At 41.3% G+C, this 20,995-nt stretch overlaps 1 protein-coding gene across 5 annotated transcripts in view; it reads left to right on the top strand.

Moving 5' to 3' along the window:
* Positions 1–20,995, top strand: part of POLQ (DNA polymerase theta) — a 57,818-nt gene that overhangs the window by 23,330 nt on the left and 13,493 nt on the right. For all 5 annotated transcript variants that reach the window (XM_037387443.1, XM_037387446.1, XM_037387445.1 and 2 more), the window contains 12 exons: positions 255–397; positions 2,793–2,986; positions 3,305–3,429; positions 4,908–5,151; positions 5,935–9,107; positions 10,149–10,292; positions 10,915–11,108; positions 12,527–12,767; positions 13,936–14,129; positions 15,823–15,960; positions 19,601–19,775; positions 20,253–20,388. In XM_037387443.1, the coding sequence (XP_037243340.1) occupies positions 255–397; positions 2,793–2,986; positions 3,305–3,429; positions 4,908–5,151; positions 5,935–9,107; positions 10,149–10,292; positions 10,915–11,108; positions 12,527–12,767; positions 13,936–14,129; positions 15,823–15,960; positions 19,601–19,775; positions 20,253–20,388 (5,101 nt within the window). The remainder of the gene's footprint in view (positions 1–254; positions 398–2,792; positions 2,987–3,304; positions 3,430–4,907; positions 5,152–5,934; positions 9,108–10,148; positions 10,293–10,914; positions 11,109–12,526; positions 12,768–13,935; positions 14,130–15,822; positions 15,961–19,600; positions 19,776–20,252; positions 20,389–20,995) is intronic.

Raw genomic sequence — 20,995 nt, 5'->3', positions numbered from 1 at the left:
AACTGTTAGTCTGAGTAGTTGGAGGGATCCAAGCTTGTGATCTGGCCTCTGAAAAAGACTAGTTTAGACTTAGGCAAGTCTAAACCTTTTATTGTTCCTATTTTTCTGTCCTCGGAATGGAGAAATATGCTATTTCTTGAAAAAGGAGTTGGAAAAAGTTAGTAGAATTGATATCTGTAAAATACATTGCAACCTGAAAATGAGATATAAACTTGTACTAAATGTTCCTCTGTGTATTTTTATTTTTTGAACAGCAAAAGTTTATCATCCAACACATCTTGGCTCAGCTACTCTTTCCTCTTCTCTTTCACCAACTGAAGCCATGGAAATCTTTGCTGACCTGCAGCGAGCTATGAAAAGCTTTGTTCTGGAGAATGATCTGCATATTGTCTATCTAGTAGGTTCCTCATTCTGTGTTTTGTATTTTGTACTGCCAAAACTAAGGAAAGGAGAGGAAGCCCAATGCAGAATTTTTGAGTGCTCCGTGAATGCAGGGGGAGTTTCTTGGGCTTTGCTTAGCTCATCCTTCATGAAGAAAGTTTTCTAAATTGAATGTTCTTCAGAACTGGTCTGTTCCCAGACTGTCTGTTATGTAGGCAGGTGCTGCATGTCTGTCTGAGCGCATTGCTATCACTCTTGACTTTGAAAGATTTCAGAACTTTGGGTGGAGGATAGTGGTAATTTTTTGGAGACACTTGAAGTTGATGAAACAAACTGGGTTTGTTGTGTGTTTGGTATCAGCAGGCTGCCCCTCAGATTGCTTTTGGAGGCTCAGAAAACTTTTTAGGTTTTAGCATCTGTTTTGCCTACAAAAAGCCTCAGAGAACTACACTGCTTTCTTCCTGTGGGTGGGCTTTCTTTGGTTCAGTAACGGTGAAATTTGTCTCTGATTTAGTTTACTTGCTTGGTGATGCTGCCAGGGCTAAAGAAAGGAATGCAATAAATTTTTTGAATGGAGAAAATTCCCAAATTTGTCAAGATTTATGTGCATATACAGTTTAAAAGCTAAGCAATGCTATTTAAGCCTTTGGAGAGGAAGCCATGAACCTGTGAAGATTAGTGAGGAAACAAGATGGAGTTGCAGTGAACATCTTGGGATTCACGGCTGCCAGAGGCCTGTCATGCAATCGTCATCCAAAATTGATGGTCATCTTTAGCCTCTTTAAGTATTAAGTATATTCTCTTTACCAGGCTGATAAATCAAAGACAAAATTTGGGCATCTTGCCTGAAAAAGAAAGTTCACTCCAAGGAGAATATGCTTGCAGTTACAGGAGTTGTTAAGCTAAGGGGACAGGGGAAGGCAAGAGTCTGAGGGTGCCTGTCTCTTCTTGGTGTGTTCATTAACCTAGTTATTGGCTGATACTGATAGATTTTTTTAATTTTTTTTTTTTTTGTCTACTAGTGTCCCATATGTACTCATATCTCTGTTTTAGAGGACCACCTTATATTTTGTTGTATTGTTGCTAGGCAAAGTGGACTGTTTTGTGTCGTGCACCAGTGATATTTTTTTTTTCCTGTTTGCATCTCCAAAACAGAAAAAAAAAAAAAAAGGATTACTTTTGTTTGTATTCTGGGGTAGAGACAGTGGTGGCAATAAATTTCTTTCACCCTGTACTTTTTAATTGCAGGAGCTTGTCTAATGTTATTTTAAATCAAATACACTGTTGAACAAAATGTTCTTGAGATTCCCTTCCATTAAGCTAGCCTAAAACACTTTCTTGCAAGTCTGTTCATTTTCAAGGCCGAAGGTCTGTTTGGTTTTGGTGTGGGTTTTTTTTGTTTGTTTTTGTTTTTTTTTTAAAGAACCAGTTGTTCTCCATGAGTTCCTGATGGGCTACAGGGAAATTATCTGCCATAATGCTTTTTAATTCTTTCAGGCTTCAGTCTTTCTACTTGTACAAACATGAGGCTGAATTCCAAGACCTTGAATTTTAGAAAAGTTGATTAAAACAAATAAGTATTCACTAGGTTAGGAAAAGAGTTTTTTCTTTAAAGAAAAAAAAAACAACAAAAAAAACCAACAAGCAACAAAAGACAATCCCCCACCTTAATAACTCTTGTTCTTCTCAGCAGATGAAGGGGCATGGATGATTTAAAACTACGTAGGCATCTGGTATTCTATATTATGTTAAATGCTCCCCAACAGCTGTTAGTTATTTTAAAATAATTAATCTTGCAGTGTATCAATACAGACATGAAGACATTTTGTCTCCTTATACTGAAACTGACTCTGTGCTCTCTGAATAATAACAGAATTTGTTTTCTGTCTCAAAGTTTGTGCATGCTCTGGATGGCTGTTTTTAGTGTTAATAAAAGCTGAGATTTCGTGTACTTTAGGTAAACAAAAGCTTCAATGAATTCTGGCAAAATCTATGTTCCTTCCTGTTTTATCAGATGCTGTGGCAGTGGCTAGTGTGATTGCTAGTGGTTTAAGAGGTTGATAGATATCTGTCAGTTCTATTAAAAAAAGAATAAGGTTCTGTTAAAGGGAAATAAAAATGCAAAAACTTAAAAATCTTCTAGTGGCTTGGATTTAGCCAAATCTGACAAAGATTCCAAATTGTTAAATCATTAGTACCTGTATGAGTCAGATCTTTTTAGTACAAATATTAAAAAAACTATAAGAGCTTTTACTTTCTTCAGGGTACGTGGTTATGACTCAGTGCCTCCGAGTAGTGCGTAGGATGCTCTAACCACATTCTCTAGGCCTAGGCTGCATTTTTGTTTACCCAGAGCTCTGTTCTGTTTGTTTCTCTGAAGCAGTTTTTTTGCATTGTCTTATTTTCTTTAGGTCACCCCAGTGTATGAGGAGTGGACCACAATTGATTGGTACCAGTTTTTCTGCTTATGGGAGAAGCTGCCTGCTTCAATGAAACGTGTGGCTGAGCTGGTGGGGATTGAAGAAGGTTTTCTGGCTCGCTCTGTAAAGGGCAAAATCACAGCTAAAACAGATAAACAGCATAGACAAATGGCCATCCACAAAAGGTAGTCACAAATGGGTGTGAATGTGCAAAGACTAGAGGCTATAACGTGTGTACCGGATAGGCTCTGTGTCTGTTTCCAGGAACTGGCTGTCTTGTGGAGTGAGCTGATAGCTCAGAGAACCTGGACCAGGTCTGCTCTGGACTGAGCGCACTGCTGGCATGAGATGTTTGTGCTGATGTTTTGGGAAGCCATCTTCTTTGTTTCTTTTGTATGCTATGCTACAGAACCATTCTGTTCTATGCTAACATAGTGCATTTTGCCATGTACAATAATGTGCCCTGGATGATTATTTTATTTCTGTATGTCCTACTTCTGCAGGTTTTTCACCAGTCTTGCCCTTCTGGATTTAATCAGTGAGGTCCCCTTAAAGGATATGACCCAGAAATATGGCTGTAGTCGTGGCCAGCTTCAATCCTTGCAGCAATCTGCTGCCACCTATGCAGGTGAGTTGTCTGGGCAAAATACCCCGGGAATCTTAGGCTAGTCTTTGTTCTTTCCTTCCAGATATAGTGATAAGATAGCCACAGTGTGGTACTAACAACAGTCAGTGTTGTAAAACCACTTCCAGCTTTACAGCTTGATCTGTGGTTGCCCCTGCTTTGAGGTGGACCCACAGAGCGTGCTGTGGGAAGGGGACCATCTTAGTGGAATCAAGCAGTACTGTAGCATGCTGAGGTATGTGGAAATCATCTGTATATGTGCAGGAATATAGTTTGTTCAGTACTAAGTATGGAAATAAGTACAAGTCCATTCTGAAGTTTTCCTCTGTCAGGTAAGAGTACCTTGCAGCATGGGTGAAGTTTGGGGTCTTTAAGACTTAGCATGGCTTTCTCCTGGTTGCCAAATTAATTGGCTAGGTAGTATAAGTTTATAGTTTTCAAAACAGGGTGAGTAGTTTCTGGGTCATTTATCACCAGATAACAAGAGGTCTGATAGCTGTCACCTTTAACTTAACTTCCTTAAGAGGGCTGTGTAGGAGCAGAAGTAACAGCCCATTGTGTGACTGAGATTTTTTTTTCCTTTTCTGTTGTCTAAGTCCTCCATTACTCCATAAGCAGGTCTTCAATTTTTAAGACAGTTTTAGCTCAACTTGCGAAACCCTATGTGTGGGTGCAGCATGAGTCAAAGCCCTAAAATGAAAAGGTCACACCAACTGATGCAGAGTTGTTTAAATTAATTCTGGTAGTATAAATAACTTTTTGTCGTAGCAGTTTCATAATTCTGTATTCCTGGTGTTAATAATTCTCAAAAAAGTAAATTGGGGAGTAAAATGAACTGTTGACATGACGTATAGTTAAGAGATATGATAAAAATTGTATTTTATAATCACTGTAAAAATAGTGAGGGGTGCCGTGTGTTTCAGTTATTTTCATATTCTGTAGATGCAGCCTGTTGAGTAAGAAACTATCTTTTACCTGCGCTTTTCCTCCTCCTGTGCACTGGGACTGCAGTTGTAACCTTTATCATCAGCTTTGCTACTTCCTGTGACGCTGTCAGTAACTGAAGGTTTGCAGACCAAGTTCTGCTCTTATGGATGTCAGTGCTGGCTTCCCTCAAAGATCTGTGGCTTCTCTTAGTGCCTCTCATCACTGCTTTTTCTGTCTTCTTTTTCTTCAGTGTGTTTGCTTCATAGGACTCCTGTTACAGGATATGCATGTGCTTCACACTTTCAGGATTAGCATCTTTGAAAAAGCAGCGTCATTCAGAATTTCTACCTCACTGATAAACTAGTCAATTCTAGATTAAGTGGGGTTCTGCGAGACCAGCTCCTAGTCATAGTTACAATAAACATGTTAGTTTCTGTAAGTAATGGGAAGGTGAGAAATGTGAAGTGAATGCTGATTCAGATGCAGGGGAAAAAATGGATCCAGCTTAGAACTGGAGCTGGAGTTAAGACGCTGATGTAACTTCTGTGTTCCAGGAATGATAACGGTTTTCTGTAATCGACTGGGCTGGCACAACATGGAGCTGTTGCTCTCTCAGTTCCAGAGCCGCCTCACTTTTGGGGTTCATAGGGAGCTTTGTGACCTGGTACGAGTGTCTCTGCTGAACGCACAGCGTGCTAGGATGCTTTACAATGCTGGCTTTGTCACAGTGGCTGATCTTGCTAAAGCCAGTCCTGATGATGTGGCAACTGCTCTGAAGAATTCGGTACCATTCAAAAGGTGAGAAATCAGTAAGTCCAGAAGTCAAGTAAAGGAGTTTGTTTGTAAGGTGAAGGATTACAGGATGAAACTTGTAATAAAATTCAGCAACCTTTTGGGACTTGGTACCAAATGTTAGTTAGAAATAACTTGTAGGTCTCTTTGAACACAGTCATTCCATGATTATTTTGAAATTAATAGAAGCATCTTTTATTTGCAGCGTTAAGTTTGAGAGACCTAAATTTTCTTCTTACTCATCTTTTCAATGCACTGCTTAGTCCTGGGAGAATTGTTAGTGCTTTCTGGAGACCTTTTGCTGCCTCTAAAAGGCAGCCCCACCATATGATCAAATGAGTTCATGAATTATTACTGTATATCATTTGAGATTCTCTTGTGATTTCATATTAGTGCAGTGACAAGTTTCCTTGATCAACTACCTGTTGGACTGTGCCATGACAACTGTCTGGTTCATGCTCCTGAAGTTTCCTTTCTTTGGAAAACAGTGCATGGAGAAGGATTGATTCAGACCTGGATCTTGCACTAGTAGGGAGTTGGGAGTCACCTGGGGTTCATGTTTGGACACACAAACCTGGGAATGCTTCTGGGGTATGCAGCCAGTAATATCTTACATTGCCATCAATTCACATACAGAAAACTGAAATAGTTATTTCGTGTTAAGTGCATTATATTTTGAATATAGTGCTTCTGTGAGACTGTGAAGCTAATTGAAATGGGAGCAGAGCAGAATAGTGCCAGTAGTTTGCGGTGTTTGTTATTTACATCTGTCTGTTACCTTTCCTATAGTGTTCGCAGGGCTATCGATGAGGATGAAGAATCAGCAGAGGAGCGTCGGACTGTGCGTAGCATCTGGATGGCTGGAATGAAAGGCTTAACTGAAAGAGAAGCAGCTTCCCTCATTGTGGAGGAAGCCAGGGGACTTCTCCAGCAGGATTTGGCACTGATGGGAGTGCAGTGGAACCCAGAGTCTGTCCTTGAGACCGATACATCTTCTGTGATCAGCAGTAAGTCAGAACTGGAAGACCGACTACATAGATCAAATGGAGAGCAGTCTTCTGAGTCTTCAAGGGTGTTAAACAAAAAAGGGTACAGAGCTGAACATCGTAATGGCCTTGGTTCTCAGACTGGAAACGTATCAAATATTAAAAAGGGATATAAAAGGCAACTAAGTGACAGTACAGAAGATTCCAGATTTGGGAGTGAAGTCCCAGGCAGGAGACAGGCTCGAGCAGAGGAAGGCAATGATGATATTGTGTACAGTGCTCGAAAAAGGCCATATATGTGCAGAGATAATGAAAACGTAGAGAGAATTTCTCTGGTCAGAAGTAAGATGGATTCCAGGAGAGCAATTCCAGAACTCCCTACTGAAAAAGGAAAAACACCAACATTGAGAACAAAGTCTTCAGCCTCTAGATTGACAAAAAGTACAGACATGCACTTAAACCAGAATAGGAATAAAAATACTGCTTCAAAACTGCAGAGGTCGCTTCTTGAAGATTTAAATATACTTAGCATAGACATACAAAAGCCTCCTGCTTTCCACTCCACCACCTCTACAGATAATTTTTTTTCAGACCAAAATAATAAGGAGTTTATGGAAACAGGGTCTGTAACTCATAAAGTCTCAGATTCTGCACATATGGGAGAAATTAATCTTGGGAGGAAGGATAAAACGGAAGGATTATGTATAGAGCCTACCACCACTAACGAAGGCACGCCTAAGGGGAGAGCATGTTTTCAGGCACCCGTTGCATTGCAGGGTACTCTGCACATCGGTGTGGAGACACATAATATTATAGGAAGTCTAGTAATACCTGGTAGTGCTAGGACACAGAGAGATGAAAATACTGATGATAAGCAGAATAATATTAATAAAATGCAAACAGATGCGAGCTGTGCTGAGGTGATGGTTGGTAAGCAGCAGATGGCTTTAGACACAGTTCATGGTAATGTAACTGCTAGCTGCTCTGGAAGCGGACATGTCTATTGTGGCAGTAGGATACAGAAGCCCGTGCATTTTTGTCCAGGTGAGGATAAATTGTGCCATATTCAGATTCAGAATGGTGGCAAAAATGGGAGTGTAAAGCCCAATGGAATATTGTTACAAGCTGGAGCACTGCAGAAAGCCAACAGTCATCCTAACAATTTTCCGACAGACTCTCTAGTAAAATCCAGAGGCGTTTGCAGTGCAGATGGTGCTCAGAATGGTCCATCCTCTGATCTGATTTCTGACTCTAGAGACTTTGAAGACAGTTTCCAGTTGGATACTCAAACTGAGATGATAATAAAACAGGAGGGAGCAGCTGGAATCACAGGACAGCAGGGAATACAAGGTTCAGAACTGGCAGCAATACCATGGCAGAAAATCTCCAAGAAACTATGCACTTCATGGACTGAGAATGCTACTGATGAAAGGCTGGCTGCAACAGTTAGGAAACTGGGCTTATCGAGTGTTGTTACAACAAATAATGTTAAAAAAAACACAGCTCAGCAGTGCAGTGATAAATTTTTGGAGTCTGGAGGCCTTAATTTACAGCCTGTAGCAAAGGAAATCGAATCCGCACCTTGCCTTAAAGAAAGTGATTTGACAGTGACTGACTCCCAGCTACACAGTTTTCTAAAAGGTTACCAGACCCAAAATTCAGTGAAAGGGGACAGTGTGTCTGAAGGCCTTAATAAAGCAACGTCCCCTTTTGGTAGGGAGCACATTGTACAAGTAGAATGCCACCCTGTCCCCGACACAAGCCTGAATATGAGCGATAGCTTGCTGTTTGATGATAGCTTCAGTAATGTCGGTGACCTTTCAGCTGTTCGCATCATGGAAGCTGACAGAAAGGACCCTGTGGAGAAGCAAGAGGCTTTGCTTCCTCCAAATGGTCTTTTGCAGAACCTAAGGCCTGTTCAGAATAAACTTGATGTCAGTGGCAATCAGAAAAAGCATGAGGATCCTGTGCAGCATAATAATGTGTCTCTACCATTCTCTGATCTAACAGCTGAAGTTTTAGATCATGCAAACTCCCCATCTTTTCTGGAAGATCTTCCTTTTACATTTCACAGTCAGTCAGGATTAAGAAACCCAGTGATTTGTAACGATGACCCCAGACCAAAGGATTTAGTAGAAGATCAAGTTGAAAAGCTCCAGAGAAGTCAGCAAGCTTTAGACAAGAAAACCCATCCAGTGGCGTGGACTGAACACTCCCTTGAACTAATAAGCCCAGGACTGCAGGATGTATTAGACAAGTGGCCTAGTCCCTCAGGCATTGAACCTGCTTTAGTAAGCTCCTGTTTGAAAGAAAAGTTGGTTGCTCCTATTGTTAACCGAGAGCCAGATCCAGTTTTTGAATCTGACTGTTGTCAGCCACAGCCTTTGCCCACTTGCCAGGATTTAAAAAGCTCTTTCAAGGCAAAAGAAAACAAAATGGAGAACTCAGATCTTCAGAAAACAGACTGTCTAATACTTCAACTCCAGGAAAGCAACAGAACATCCTGCCCTCCACCAGACAGGCATAACGAGTTTATTCCTCCAACACCCCCCAAAGAGCTCTTTCCAGAGAGTTCTGCTTCTCTCTCTGTGAAATCTGCAAGGGAGAGACAAGTCACCTGCATGAATGAAGGGCAGCTGTTTCAGCCAGAGCAGAATAGAGAGGGCAGTGCAGAGCAGCAGGTAAAAACATCCCAGGTCGATTTTGGGAACGTAGGCCCAACTGAGAATGATGAGATAAAAGATGATTCCACCGTAGACGAAGGCTTTTCACTGCAGCTATCCCAGGATGTTTTTCCACTTGTTCCCTTAAGTGCTGAAAGTTTCACTATTATTGATGTAGCAAGTGACAAAGCACTTTTCCAGACGTTTGTTGCAGAATGGAAGGAGAAGAACAGATTCTCCATCTCGGTGGCGTGCGAAAGAACAAAATGTCTTTTGTCTCCAAAATCAACGATTGGTGGCAAATTCAAAAAAGGTCAGTTCAGTGTTCCAGTGCATTGTTTTTTGAACAGCAGGGTGGCATCTTCAGCTTAAAGCAGGAGTGGAGAAGGAAAGGGTTTGCAAAAAAGGAGGAAAATAGCTGATATTAATTGAATATTATCAGTCTCAGTAAAGCAAAGGACCCAAGTGTTAGTAGAGGTTGGAGAATTTGGTGTCAGTCTTTTCACTGGCAGGTCTTTGGTGATAGAAATTAAGTGTTAGCGGCTTGTTTGTATGTAAAAACATGTAAATATTGGTAACATTTCATTGTGTATCTAATTTTGAAATGGACTTACATTGTGCAGTCCCTTTATCACCTGTATCTTTCCATGTCATAAACAAGTTTTAGCATATTGTAGAAATGAATAATATATTTAACAGTAAACTGTACAGATTGTTCAGGGTTTCACTGAGCAGTGGTACTTTCAGGACTGCCTCTGAACCAAGGTCAAATATTTTCTAGTTTGCAAGAAGTAAACTTGGTTCAGTATATGCATGTGTGAAATTCAGATCAATGTCTGGGTTGTTGCAATATTGCTGCTTTTTTTTTTTGCACAGAAGTGTTCGTATGCTGCAGTTTTCTGCTGCTGTATAAGCATACTCTTCCTTTAAAATAACAAGATAAAGCAGAGTCAGATTCTTCACTGTCATATTGCCATAACAACAACAAAATTTCTTAACTATCAAAATATATTTTTGACAGACAAATGTGAAATATTTTATTTCAGAGGGAAATAAAACTCTTGAAATAAAACTCTGTCTCAACTCTTGAAGAGATTGCTGTGAAAGGCCAGACTTCTATAAGGATGCTGTATGGGTGGTTGCTTCTTTTAAGAGAAAGTTTTACTATTCTGGAGTTTTGCTATATTCCCCCCCACCCCCAAAGAAACACAGATTTTTCTACCTATAGATAAAAATGAAGGTATATATTCAACTTGTGAGAGATTTAGATTCAACTGAAAATTTACATTTTCAGGATCTAAACTGTATTTATAGATGCCATTTTATAATTGTAATTTTAAAATTATTCCTTTAGCAAATTCTCCTCAGTGGACGAAAGTTAAAGATGATGGATTTCCTGTCCAAGGCTGTGAAGACATCTTGGTAGTTGGACTGGCAGTATGTTGGGGTGGAAGAGATGCCTACTATATCTCTTTGCAGGAGATACAAGACCAGACGGGTAAGTGAGCAGACAGGCTGTGCTGTGTTACATGACACTGCATTTCAAGAAAGCACCTTCAACAGATTTGTACTTGAAAGTGTTTTGAGTGTCCCGGACCCAGCTCAGTTGTGTGATGGAGTAATTTACCATACTACTCAGCAGTCTTAAGCGTTCAACATTCTTGAATGTGTTGCTGTGGATACATCTGTTCTGCTTGTATAATAAGGCTAGGTAATTTGCTCAAGCACTGGACTGCTAAGCATGCATATGGCTAAAATGTTGCTCACTCCCATGTTTTGTTCAGCTTACTTGCTTTTCCTCTTTTAACCTTTTCCAATTATTGCTCTCCAGAACAAATCTGATGCTAGAATGCTGACCATAACACAATCTGTGCTACCTGCTCATGACTAGGGTTTAATTTCTGGCTATCCTTTGTTTAGTAGTACAGACACAGCATATTGCTTTTGGGAGCCTTCTCTGGTTTGATAAAACACGTAATATCAGTGTAGATTTATTTCTGTTTGTTCACAGTCCAGCTGTAGTTCTTGTGCCTTAGATGATTGCTTTGAAGATTTTTCTCTTGCCTTTCTTATCACACAGTGGGTAAAAAGATGGTTTTTCCTTTTATTTTCTGCCTTAGAAATCAGTATGAGTTTGGCACCACCACCTTTGGACAAAAACCTATCTGTAACAGAGAGACTGTATCATCTGCAGCTCTACCTGCAGAAGCCCAAGCAGGAGCGCTCACTTGTCATGTATAACTTCATTCAGCACTACAAGACTCTGGTGATGGCTTGTGGCATCTCCTTGGAAGGAAGTTTTGAGGACCCAAAGGTTTGCAGGATTAAGAATTTTCGCTTGGGTAAAACTGTAAATTTAAACATACCAGTGGAAAGATAGGAGTACCTTCTGGTACTTTCCTTCTGTTATTTAGATTTGAATATGCACACCTGTCAGGGGGTTTAGGGACATTTTCTTCCAGTGGGAAATCTAGAACAGTATTTAGAGGAGACTTCTTTTCCTGTTTGTTCATGGTGCCCGCAAGAGAAACAGAGCAGGTTCAGTGATAGGTTAACACATTAGTCTTTCACATCTGATTGCTTGAGTGAGGAGGATGAGGTTAAATCTCTCCCCTGTCCCAATGGACAGGACGGAACTCTTGTTTTGAAGAAGCCTGGGGCTGAAATGGCAGAAGTGCTTCTGGTCAGATTATTGATTCTGAGAGCAGAAGACTTTGTAAGCAAAAGATTTACTCACTATGTGTGTGGACCACCTTGCTACTCCTATTTTCTTAAAACAGAACAAAGTTTACATGTAATTACCAAAGGTTTGGGTACCACTTATAACTCGAAACACTAGAAGGAGGTAAAAGCACCTTCTTGTCCTTGTTAGGAAGAGCTCTAGATGCATAGAAATTTCTGGTGTTGAATTTGAAAGGTTGCATCACACATGGGCTGAATAGCGTCATGGTGATATTAAAGTCTGCAGGTAAATAGCTAAGGTGTTCAACACAAGGACAAACTTAGCTTTTCATGGCAATACATAGTTTTAGGGTAAAATTAAAGAACAATAAAAGTAGCACCTTTCCCTGCAATGTTCCATGTATTAGACGGAGACATACTCATATTTGTTCATTTTAGTGGTGCAATGAATATATACATACACACACATTCATGCAACCTCCCTCCATATGGTTTTCTGCTTGCATGACAGAGACAATGCAGAAACCTGTTTCATCCTATTTTGACACAAGAAATTGAAATACACAAAATTGCTTTGAAGGCAGTGGGAGGTATGAGGCTTACCACAAATAAAATTTGCCTTGCAGATTTCTTGGTACTAGTGCCGATGTACAAAAAACAGGAGAGCTCAGCTTGATCAATAGCAAGTTCTGGTTTGTAAAAAATTAGTTTTCAGATTAAAGGTGTTTTGATCCTGATTTTCACATTTAATCTTCTTTGTGTTAGGTTTTAATAAATGAAAAAACCTGAGGACAACACTTCTAGATGTGTTTAGTTGACAGAGGATAAGGTTTTCAAATGTGCGGAACTGACTGAGCGAGAGTGATGCTTTTTCAGTGACTTATGCCCTCTTGAAGATTTTATCTGAAATAATGTAAATCTTATACAAATTATTCTAGTCTGCCTGCTGAATCAAGAAAAATTATCTGCACTATAACCTTGCATTAAATATTTACATTGTATTATGACTAAAATGTAAAAAAAAGTCTCATGGAGGTCTCCCTTTTTAAGGTTGCATGTTGGCTGCTTGATTCTGGCTCTAAGGAACGTACACTTCACAACATGGTGACTAACTTTCTCCCCAACGAGCTACCTCTACTGGAAGGGGTAGGCACCGGCCAAGGCGTGCAGAGCCTGGGGCTTAGTGCCAGCGGAGATCGTTCGGGGCGGTACAGAGCAGCAATAGAGTCTGTGCTTATCTTCAATGTCATGAGCCAACTCCATAATGAATTACAGAAGCAAAATCTGACAGGTAAAGAGAGCTCCTCCACTTGGGGGCAAAGATGGAGGGGATAAAGGTAGCTGTGCTACCACAGGCTGAATGAACGGTGGAGAAAAGAGGAGATTTGGAAGTTCTTATCTAAGTATATTCTGTGGCAAAATGTTCATTTGTTAAAAGAGAAAACTTCCCTTGGAGGTACATCTGTTTTGTCAAAACCCCTAAATTAAGATATAATTTTTATATCCCAAATATCCACCAGTTCCATCAGTTAAGGCAATAGCAGAGTCTATTTTAAGGCTGAATCAAGCAGATCTCTACCTCCCAGGTGAGTGCCCCGGCCTTTTTGAGGGGACTTATGGGTCTGTCTGTGGTTTTTCATTAATGTTTTCCAAAGCTTTTTCATTTCCTTGTCAGAAGTTTCTAAAATCCTTGGATGTTTTCTGAAGGAGATGTCTTGCTCTTTAGCCTGCCCATATAAACATTGTTTGCCGTATATGTGTTGTGTCCATGAAACTGTTGTGATCCCATAGTGAATGAGCCAGTATGTTTGCACTAGCATTTGCTGAGTGCTTGTCTTTGTTTAAAAACAAGCAAAGAACTCCCCCTGCGCACCAACCCCCCCCCCCCCAAAAAAAAAAAGCAGCTCATACCTATTGGTGGGCTTTGTGGTTGTTCCCCCGAAACTGTATCCAAAGCCTAAGATTAGGGGCCAGTCTCACTGAAGTCTTCTGTTGCAAGTTTACTGCATCGTTAATGATTGTGATGTCTAAACATTAGAACATTTTAAAAAGTTGTGGGTGGTGGAATGAAAGTGTATCAAGTTAGAAAGCCTTACATTATATGCATTTATTTTATGCATTTACATTATATATATATATACATACTTGTGGTTCATAAAATGTCAATATACAAAAAGGCATGTATTTCTTAGAAAAAAAATTTTAAGTTTTTATTCTCTTAAAATTCTTTTGTGATAAAAAGTTCTGGAATACTTATTATGAAATATTTCTTACTATAAAACATTCCAGAAACAGAAGTACTTAAACTGAATCTATACTGAAAGATTTCAGTGTGTCAGGACATTCAGGATTTTAAAATCTTGGGGATTCCCCAGTTGTTGTTTTTTTAATCTGTTGTTCTGCAGTTGATCTATTTTTGATGTATTAAAAGTTTTTCTTGGGATTTGTACTTACTACAGATGTATTTTCTAAAGTGGAGATGCCCACCCATTACTGCCTGGCTCTGCTGGAGCTGAATGGCATTGGTTTTAGCACGGCAGCGTATGAAACTCAGAAACAGGTCATGGAAGCTAAACTGAGTGAGATTGAGACCAAGGCGTATCAGCTGGCAGGCCACAGCTTCTCCTTGACGAGCCCTGATGACATTGCAGAGGTAGGTGAGGGTTAGGGTGGGAGGGGCAGAACTTTAGGAAATTACCCTCAAGAGGCTTTTGCTTAGACTTAAGAAAAAAACTTTTTGGGCAGACTGTGAAGAAAAGACAAAATGCAAGTGGAACTCTGCTCAGAGTTGATTTGTCTGCGCTCAGTGTGAGCTTGCTGCGTGCAAGGTGCTGTGCGTCTCCTGCTTGTTAGTGGTCATTCTGATTTCTGGTAACTTTTTAGCAGGAATAAAGAACGTAGAAGTAGAAATATACATGTTGGAAATAAAACCCAGGTGGAAATAAGCATGTTGTTTGTATAGTACCTTGGTGTCTCACAGCACATGAGATGATCTGCCGATTAAATGGCTTTTGGAATATTTTGGATGAATAGTGTGGGACTAGAGAAGGTTTTTTGCAGTACCAGTATTATGCACATGAGATGTGATATCACGTAGTCTGAGTCTAAGAATAGTTGTGCTGGATAAGTTGCATTGGTACCCATGAAAGAGGAGGAGACTGCTTTAAAAGTTTTGAATCAAGTACTGTCTCTTTCTAAGAACCTGTATAGAACTGGGTTTTTTTTAAAGCCTAAGAAACAGATTTCTATGTAAATTAGCAATACTTCTATTCCTGAAGAACTTTGCTATACATATTTTTAACATACATTACATGGAATCATAGGAATATATTATAATTGTTGTGCGTGATTTTTTCCCATTTATTTCTTTTCTATATACTAATTTCTTGTTGCGGGGTTGTACATTATATAGAGGTAGTCAAAATTTACAAGCAGCTGTCACTAGAAGAAGTTCAACAGAAATATTCCTCCTTTGTTGCAAATGCAGAAGTTTTGCTTGGTAACAGTAGTCTGAGTTAGAACCCCTTCAATAATGCTCAAGTCCAGTCTCACTTTGCTTCAAGGAAAAGGGAAAGGACCGTTTTTTCTGAAATACTGTTCTCTGAACTACAGCAGCTTGTTTCTCATGTGGAAATTTTTGTAGGAATCATGTAAAGTATCTTGTATAGGTTAGAGTTTTACCCTTCTAATTTTGTGTCAGTAAAATTTTTGTACTACATAAATGTGCAAGAGAAAAGCTTCTATTTTCTTCTGCCAGCTGCGAAATGAAACACAATAGCTGCTAAATAGTGTGTAGTACTAAATAGAAACATAGAATGAAAAATGAAGAACCGTATTCTGTCTGTCAACAAGTGAACATATACTTAACTTTCCAGTTCTTGGCAATTTTGTTAGAAAGCCTAATATTATGGCTATTCTGTAAAAGGTATATCTGACCACCTCCTTCTATGCCATTCGTGTTGCTCTGGAACTTGCTCCCTGCTAACATCTCTTTTTTGTTTTCACTGATCTTCTTCCCACTTTTAGTCATCTTAACTTCATGTTTTATTACAGTTGACTGTCAGCAGTTACCTCACTTATTGGATGGAGGTAATTACCTTTTCTAAAAAAATACCTCTGGACTGAAACTTACAGTGTTCAGAAAATGAGATTTTAGATTGCATTTTGTAGTTAATTAAAATGAGGAGGAATGACTTTGATAGCAGAGATCTTTAATCAGCTTTTTAATTACCTGAAGCCTTCATTTTATTCTTTGGTTGGAACAAGCTGTTTAAGTGCTCAGTTGCTTTTTGTTTTCCCGTGAGAGTAGCATGCAGAAACTGATTTTAAATGCTGGCCTTTTTCAGGTTTTGTTCCTGGAGCTGAAGTTGCCACAAGGTGGAGATGTGAAGGTTCCAGGGAACAAGAAAACTCTGGGTTACACAAGAAGAGCAAGTGCTAAAGGAAACAGGGTTAGGCTAAGCAAGCAGTTCAGTGCAACCAAGGTACAGTAATGTCTGGTGCTAGTCTGAAAGTGACTGTAAAAATAACTCCCTCTTACTTCACGTATTTGCTGCTTGGATACATTGGAGTTAGGTATGCTGACTTAAATAAGTAAACTTTAACTGCCTTTTGCTCTTCCAGTTACCACTGGAAATTCAAACTGGATTCTGCCTTCTCTGTTAGCAGTTATTAACTCCTGCTACTCTCCTAAAGCCTGAGTATAGTGAGGACATGACTATAAAGAGCAGGCTTCAATAAGAATAAATAGGGCAGAATTTGACTTCCCAAACCACGTGTAAGACCAAAATAGCACAATAATTTTGTAAAGCCAGTAGCAGAATTTTTCAACATCAGCTTGAATCACAGGATGGTCAGGGTTGAAAGGGACCTCTGGAAATCATCTAGTCCAACCCCCTGCTAAAGCAAGGTCACCTACAGCAGGTTGCACAGTTGCGTCCAGGTGGGTTTTGAGTGTCTCCAGAGAAGACCCCACAGCCTCTCTGGACAGCCTATTCCAGTGCTCTGTCACCCTCAAAGTAAAGAAATTTTTCCTCATATTCAGATGGAACTTCCTGTGTTGCAGTTTGTGCCCATCGTGCCTTGTCCTGTGGCTGGGCACCACTGAAAAGAGCCTGGCCCCATCCTCTTGGCACTTGCCCTTGAAGTATTTGTATGCATTTATAAGATCTCTCAGTCTTCTCTTCTCCACGCTAAGCAGGCCCACTCTCTCAGCCTTTCCTCATAAGGGAGGTGCTCCCTTCCCTGATCATCTCTGCAGCCTCTGCTGGACCCTCTCCAGTAGCTCCCTGTCTCTCCTGAACTGGGGAGCCCAGCACTGGACACAGCACTGCAGATGCGGCCTCACCAGGGCAGAGCAGAGGGGGAGGATCGCCTCCCTCAGTGCGCCGGCCACCCTCCTCCTAATGCGCCCCCGGGTACCACTGGCTGCCTTGGCCACACGGGCACACTGCTGGCCCGTGGGCACCCTGCTGTCCACCAGCCCTCCCAGGGCCGCCTTTGCAGAGCTGCCTTCCAACAAGCCAGCCCCTAGCCCATGCTGGTGCATGGGGCTGTCACTCCCCAGGGACAGGACCCTGCACTTGCCTCGGTTGAACTTCATGAGGTTCCTCTCTGCACAGCTCTCCGGCCTGTCCAGGTCTCGCTGAAGAGCCGCGCAGCCGTCTGGTGGATCAGCCGCTCCTCCCAGCTTTGTATCTTCAGCAGAACTTGCTGGGGGCACGCTCTGTCCCTCGTCCAGGTCGTCGATGAGTAAGTTGAACAAGGCTGGACCCAGTACCAACCCTGGGGACACCGCTAGCTACTGGCCTCCAGCAAGACTCCGTGCCGCTGAGCACAACCCTCTGAGCTCTGCCATTCCGCCAGTTCTCAGTCCACCTCGCTGCTCATCTAACCCATGCTTCCCGAGCATATGAGTGTGTTATGAGGGGCAGTGTCAAAAGGCAGCAGATCAAGGTAGACAACATCCACCACTCTCCCTTTGTCTACCCAGCCAGTCATTCCATCATAGATGGCTGTTAGGTTAGTCAGGCATGATTTCCCCTTGGTGAATCCATGTTGACTACTCCTGATAACCTTCTTTTCCTCCATGTGCTTAGAGACGAAATCCAGGGTGAGCTGTTCTGTCACCTTACCAGGGATGGAGGTGAGGCTGACCGGCCTGTAGTTTCCTGGGTCCTCCTTCTTGCCCTTTTTGAAGGCTAGAGTTGACACCGTCTTTCTTCCAGTCCTCAGGTACTTCTCCTGTTCTCCATGACCTTTCAAAGATGATAGAGAGTGGCTTAGCAATAACACCTGCCAGCTCCCTCAGCGCTTGGGGGTGCATCCCATGGAGGCCCATGAATTTGTGGGTGTCAGGTTTGCTTAAGTGATTTCTAACCTGATCTTCCTTGACCGAGGGAAAGCCTTCCTTTCTCCAGACTTCCTTTCTTGCTTCCAGGGTCTGGGGTTCCTGAGGGCTGGCCTTGGCAGTAAAGACCGAAGCAAAGGCAGCATTCACTAACTCTGCCTTCTCTGTGTTCTTCATCATCAGGGCACCCATCTCATTCAGCAGCAGGCCCATGTTTTCCCTAGTCGTGCTTTTCCTACTCATGTACCTGAAGAAGTCCTTTTTGTTGTCCTTGACGTCTCTTGCCAGATTTAATTCCAGATGGACCTTAGCCTTCCTCAACACATCCCTGCATGTTTTGGCACTGTTCCTGTATTCCTCCCAAGTGGCCTGTCCCTTTTTCCACATTCCGTAAACTTCCTTTTTCTGTTTAAGTTTTGCCAGTAGCTCCTTGCTCATCCACGCAGGCCTCCTGACCCGTTTGCTTGATTTCTTGTTGATTTCTTACTCATAGGGATGCACTTGTCTTGAGCTTGGAAGAAGTGATGCTTAAATATTAGCCATCTCTCTTGGAACCCCCCTACATTCCAGAGCCCTAACACATGGGATTCCTCCAAGTAGACCCTTGAAGAGGTCAAAGTTATCTCTCCTGAAGTCCAGGGTTGCAATCCTACGTATCCCTGCTTCTGCCATTCAGGATCCTGAACTCCACCACCTCATGGTCACTGCAGCCAAGGCTGTCCCCAGTAGTATTGAAACATACTTAAATACCATGGTGATTAAATACAATATTTCCCCTGCCTGGTTCTACCATTTCTGTATTTTGTGCTTCAGAGAATTTGTCTTCAGAGTGGCTGGCCTGATGGCTTATCAGATCCGGTATATCAAGAGCTTGTATACATGTGAAGGCTATTGACATGCTGGCCGGCTGATAAATCCTGTGGAGCTGTTAATACCAGCTGCTGCAGGCTAATGGGTGCTCTTGCCAGACAAGTGATACTGGCAGATACACGTTCCCTGTTTTCAGGACTCGTTAATCTGTGTTGTTTTCTTAGTTTCCCCTTGTTCAGTATAGTCAGTGCTTGGAAGACAAGTATTGATTTCCAAAACTCAAGTGGCAGTGAAGAAGTGAGTGCGGTGCTGGTGGCAGAGCAGGGAGCAAGAAGCAAAGTGAGGATTTCTTCCTTTTGTGATGTGGAGGGATGAAGCTGCAGCTGCCTGCTGAATACAAAGAAATGTTATTTTGAGAAATATTTGCATGCCACTATCTTTTGAAAGTCTTGTTAGTCCCTTCATGTTTCTGATTTAACTGAAAGGATTTGATTGCTAGTGATCAGCATTGTCTTTCAAGGAGCGTGGTCAAGGGCTTCATTTTATGATTTCCTAATGTATGGATAGGAGAGAGCAGGGAGAGAAATATGCAAGAAGATGGAGGAGGAGCATTAACACTGGGCAAGAGGAGACAGCATAGGGGACCTATGGCAAATGATGCTTTATTTGATCATTTTGGGTGATTTATTTTTTGGTGCAGGCTGAGGGTGGTGATGAGGATACAAAAGTCCAAAAAGAAGTGCTTGCATTCTTGTGTGTAACAAAACTGCAGCCGTATCTTGTGGTGCTTTGATTGCCCAGGTGTAGGCGGTGTAAGTGGAGGGGATAGCCATTTAATTTTCAGGCAGTGACACCAGAAGTTCACTGTGGGTGAAGGAGTTGCTTTTTCCTGCAGAACTGCAAAAACTTTATTTATAAAGCTTTAAATGCAGTTGACTGTAGTTATGCCTTTTTCTGCCCACAAGGATGTTTTGGAGAAATTGAAGACACTTCACCCGTTGCCAGGGCTGATATTGGAATGGAGGAGGATCAACAATGCCATTACTAAAGTGGTGTTTCCACTACAGAGGGAAAAACGATTGAATTCTGCACTGGGTATGGAAAGGATATATCCAGTGTCACAGACTCACACAGCTACAGGTAAAGAAATGTGTTTAAAATCCTCACTTTTTTTTTTCTTTGTGTGTGTGTGGTGGACAGCTTTTCTATGGGAAAAAGATAGGAAGTCAAGCCAGTGCTCTAGTGCAACCAAATGAAAATATTGAAATACTTGTTTCACGTGAATCTGCCCCAAAAGTCTAGAGACGTTAAAATAGCTTTTGTGTTCACTGAGCAGTATTATTATTTTCTTGCACATATTAGCATGTAAATCTCTGACCCTGGAACAGGTTCTGGATTTGGGAGTGTCTTATTAGTGGTACAGAAGTGCTGCAGGGGAACAATCTCAAGTCCATTAAGCCCAAATTACTTTTCCTTTTCTTCCATTTTCTTAGTGATGGTGTCCTGTCCCACCCTCCTGCCCTTTGTTTTTTGGAGATGCAGATGTGTGTTCAGCTGTGTTAAGTTAGAGAGACATCTTTTGGACCCTCACTTAATTCTGCTCTTCTTCCTTCTCAGGTCGAATAACCTTTACAGAGCCAAATATCCAGAACGTGCCAAGAGATTTTGAGATTGAAATGCCAACTGTGGTTGAAGAAAGCCCACCCTCCCAAGCCCATGGAAATGTTAATTCTCTTGCTGTTTCTAGGGGCAGGTAGGAGGATCTTGGCAAAGCTTCAGCCTACTCTTCTGATCTTAATGTGGTTGACTTGTCAAATTTCTCTTTTCTGACTTTACCTGTGGCTGCTGTCATGTCAGTGTGACTTGTTACTCAGTGTTTCTCTTACAGTTCTAGGGGAATAAATATCTAAAAGTCAGTGATACATGAAAGACCTAATAATACTAACAGCATGTGGCTCCATATAGCCACTTGCTTTTTGAAATTCTTTATGAAATCCTACAGTGAGATTAGCATTATGCTCCCAGCAGTTGGATGGAAAGCCTGGGTGGGAAAAGTAACTAAACTGAAGTTAGGATCTGGTTTGACTTTCTAAGAGCTACTCTGAAAGAGGATAGAATATTGTGGAAGAAGCAGAAGAAAGTTCATTTGTTTTATGATGTGTAACTCCCTGTGTAAGGAAACATGGGTGAACGTGTTTTTCATTCTTTGTTAATAATTGTGTTTGTGATAATGATCCTGCAGAAGCTACCAGGTAACAGAAGTTTCTAAATGTGGTTTCTGTTAATCAAACAGCATTACATGTCAATGCCTAAACAGTTCTGTGGAAGTCTAGTGAAATATCAAGGTGGATCTTTTGTCA

This window comes from Falco rusticolus, chromosome 5, assembly GCF_015220075.1.
Source record: "Falco rusticolus isolate bFalRus1 chromosome 5, bFalRus1.pri, whole genome shotgun sequence".
Lineage (NCBI taxonomy): Eukaryota > Metazoa > Chordata > Aves > Falconiformes > Falconidae > Falco > Falco rusticolus.
This window is presented reverse-complemented; position numbering and strand designations above follow the sequence as displayed.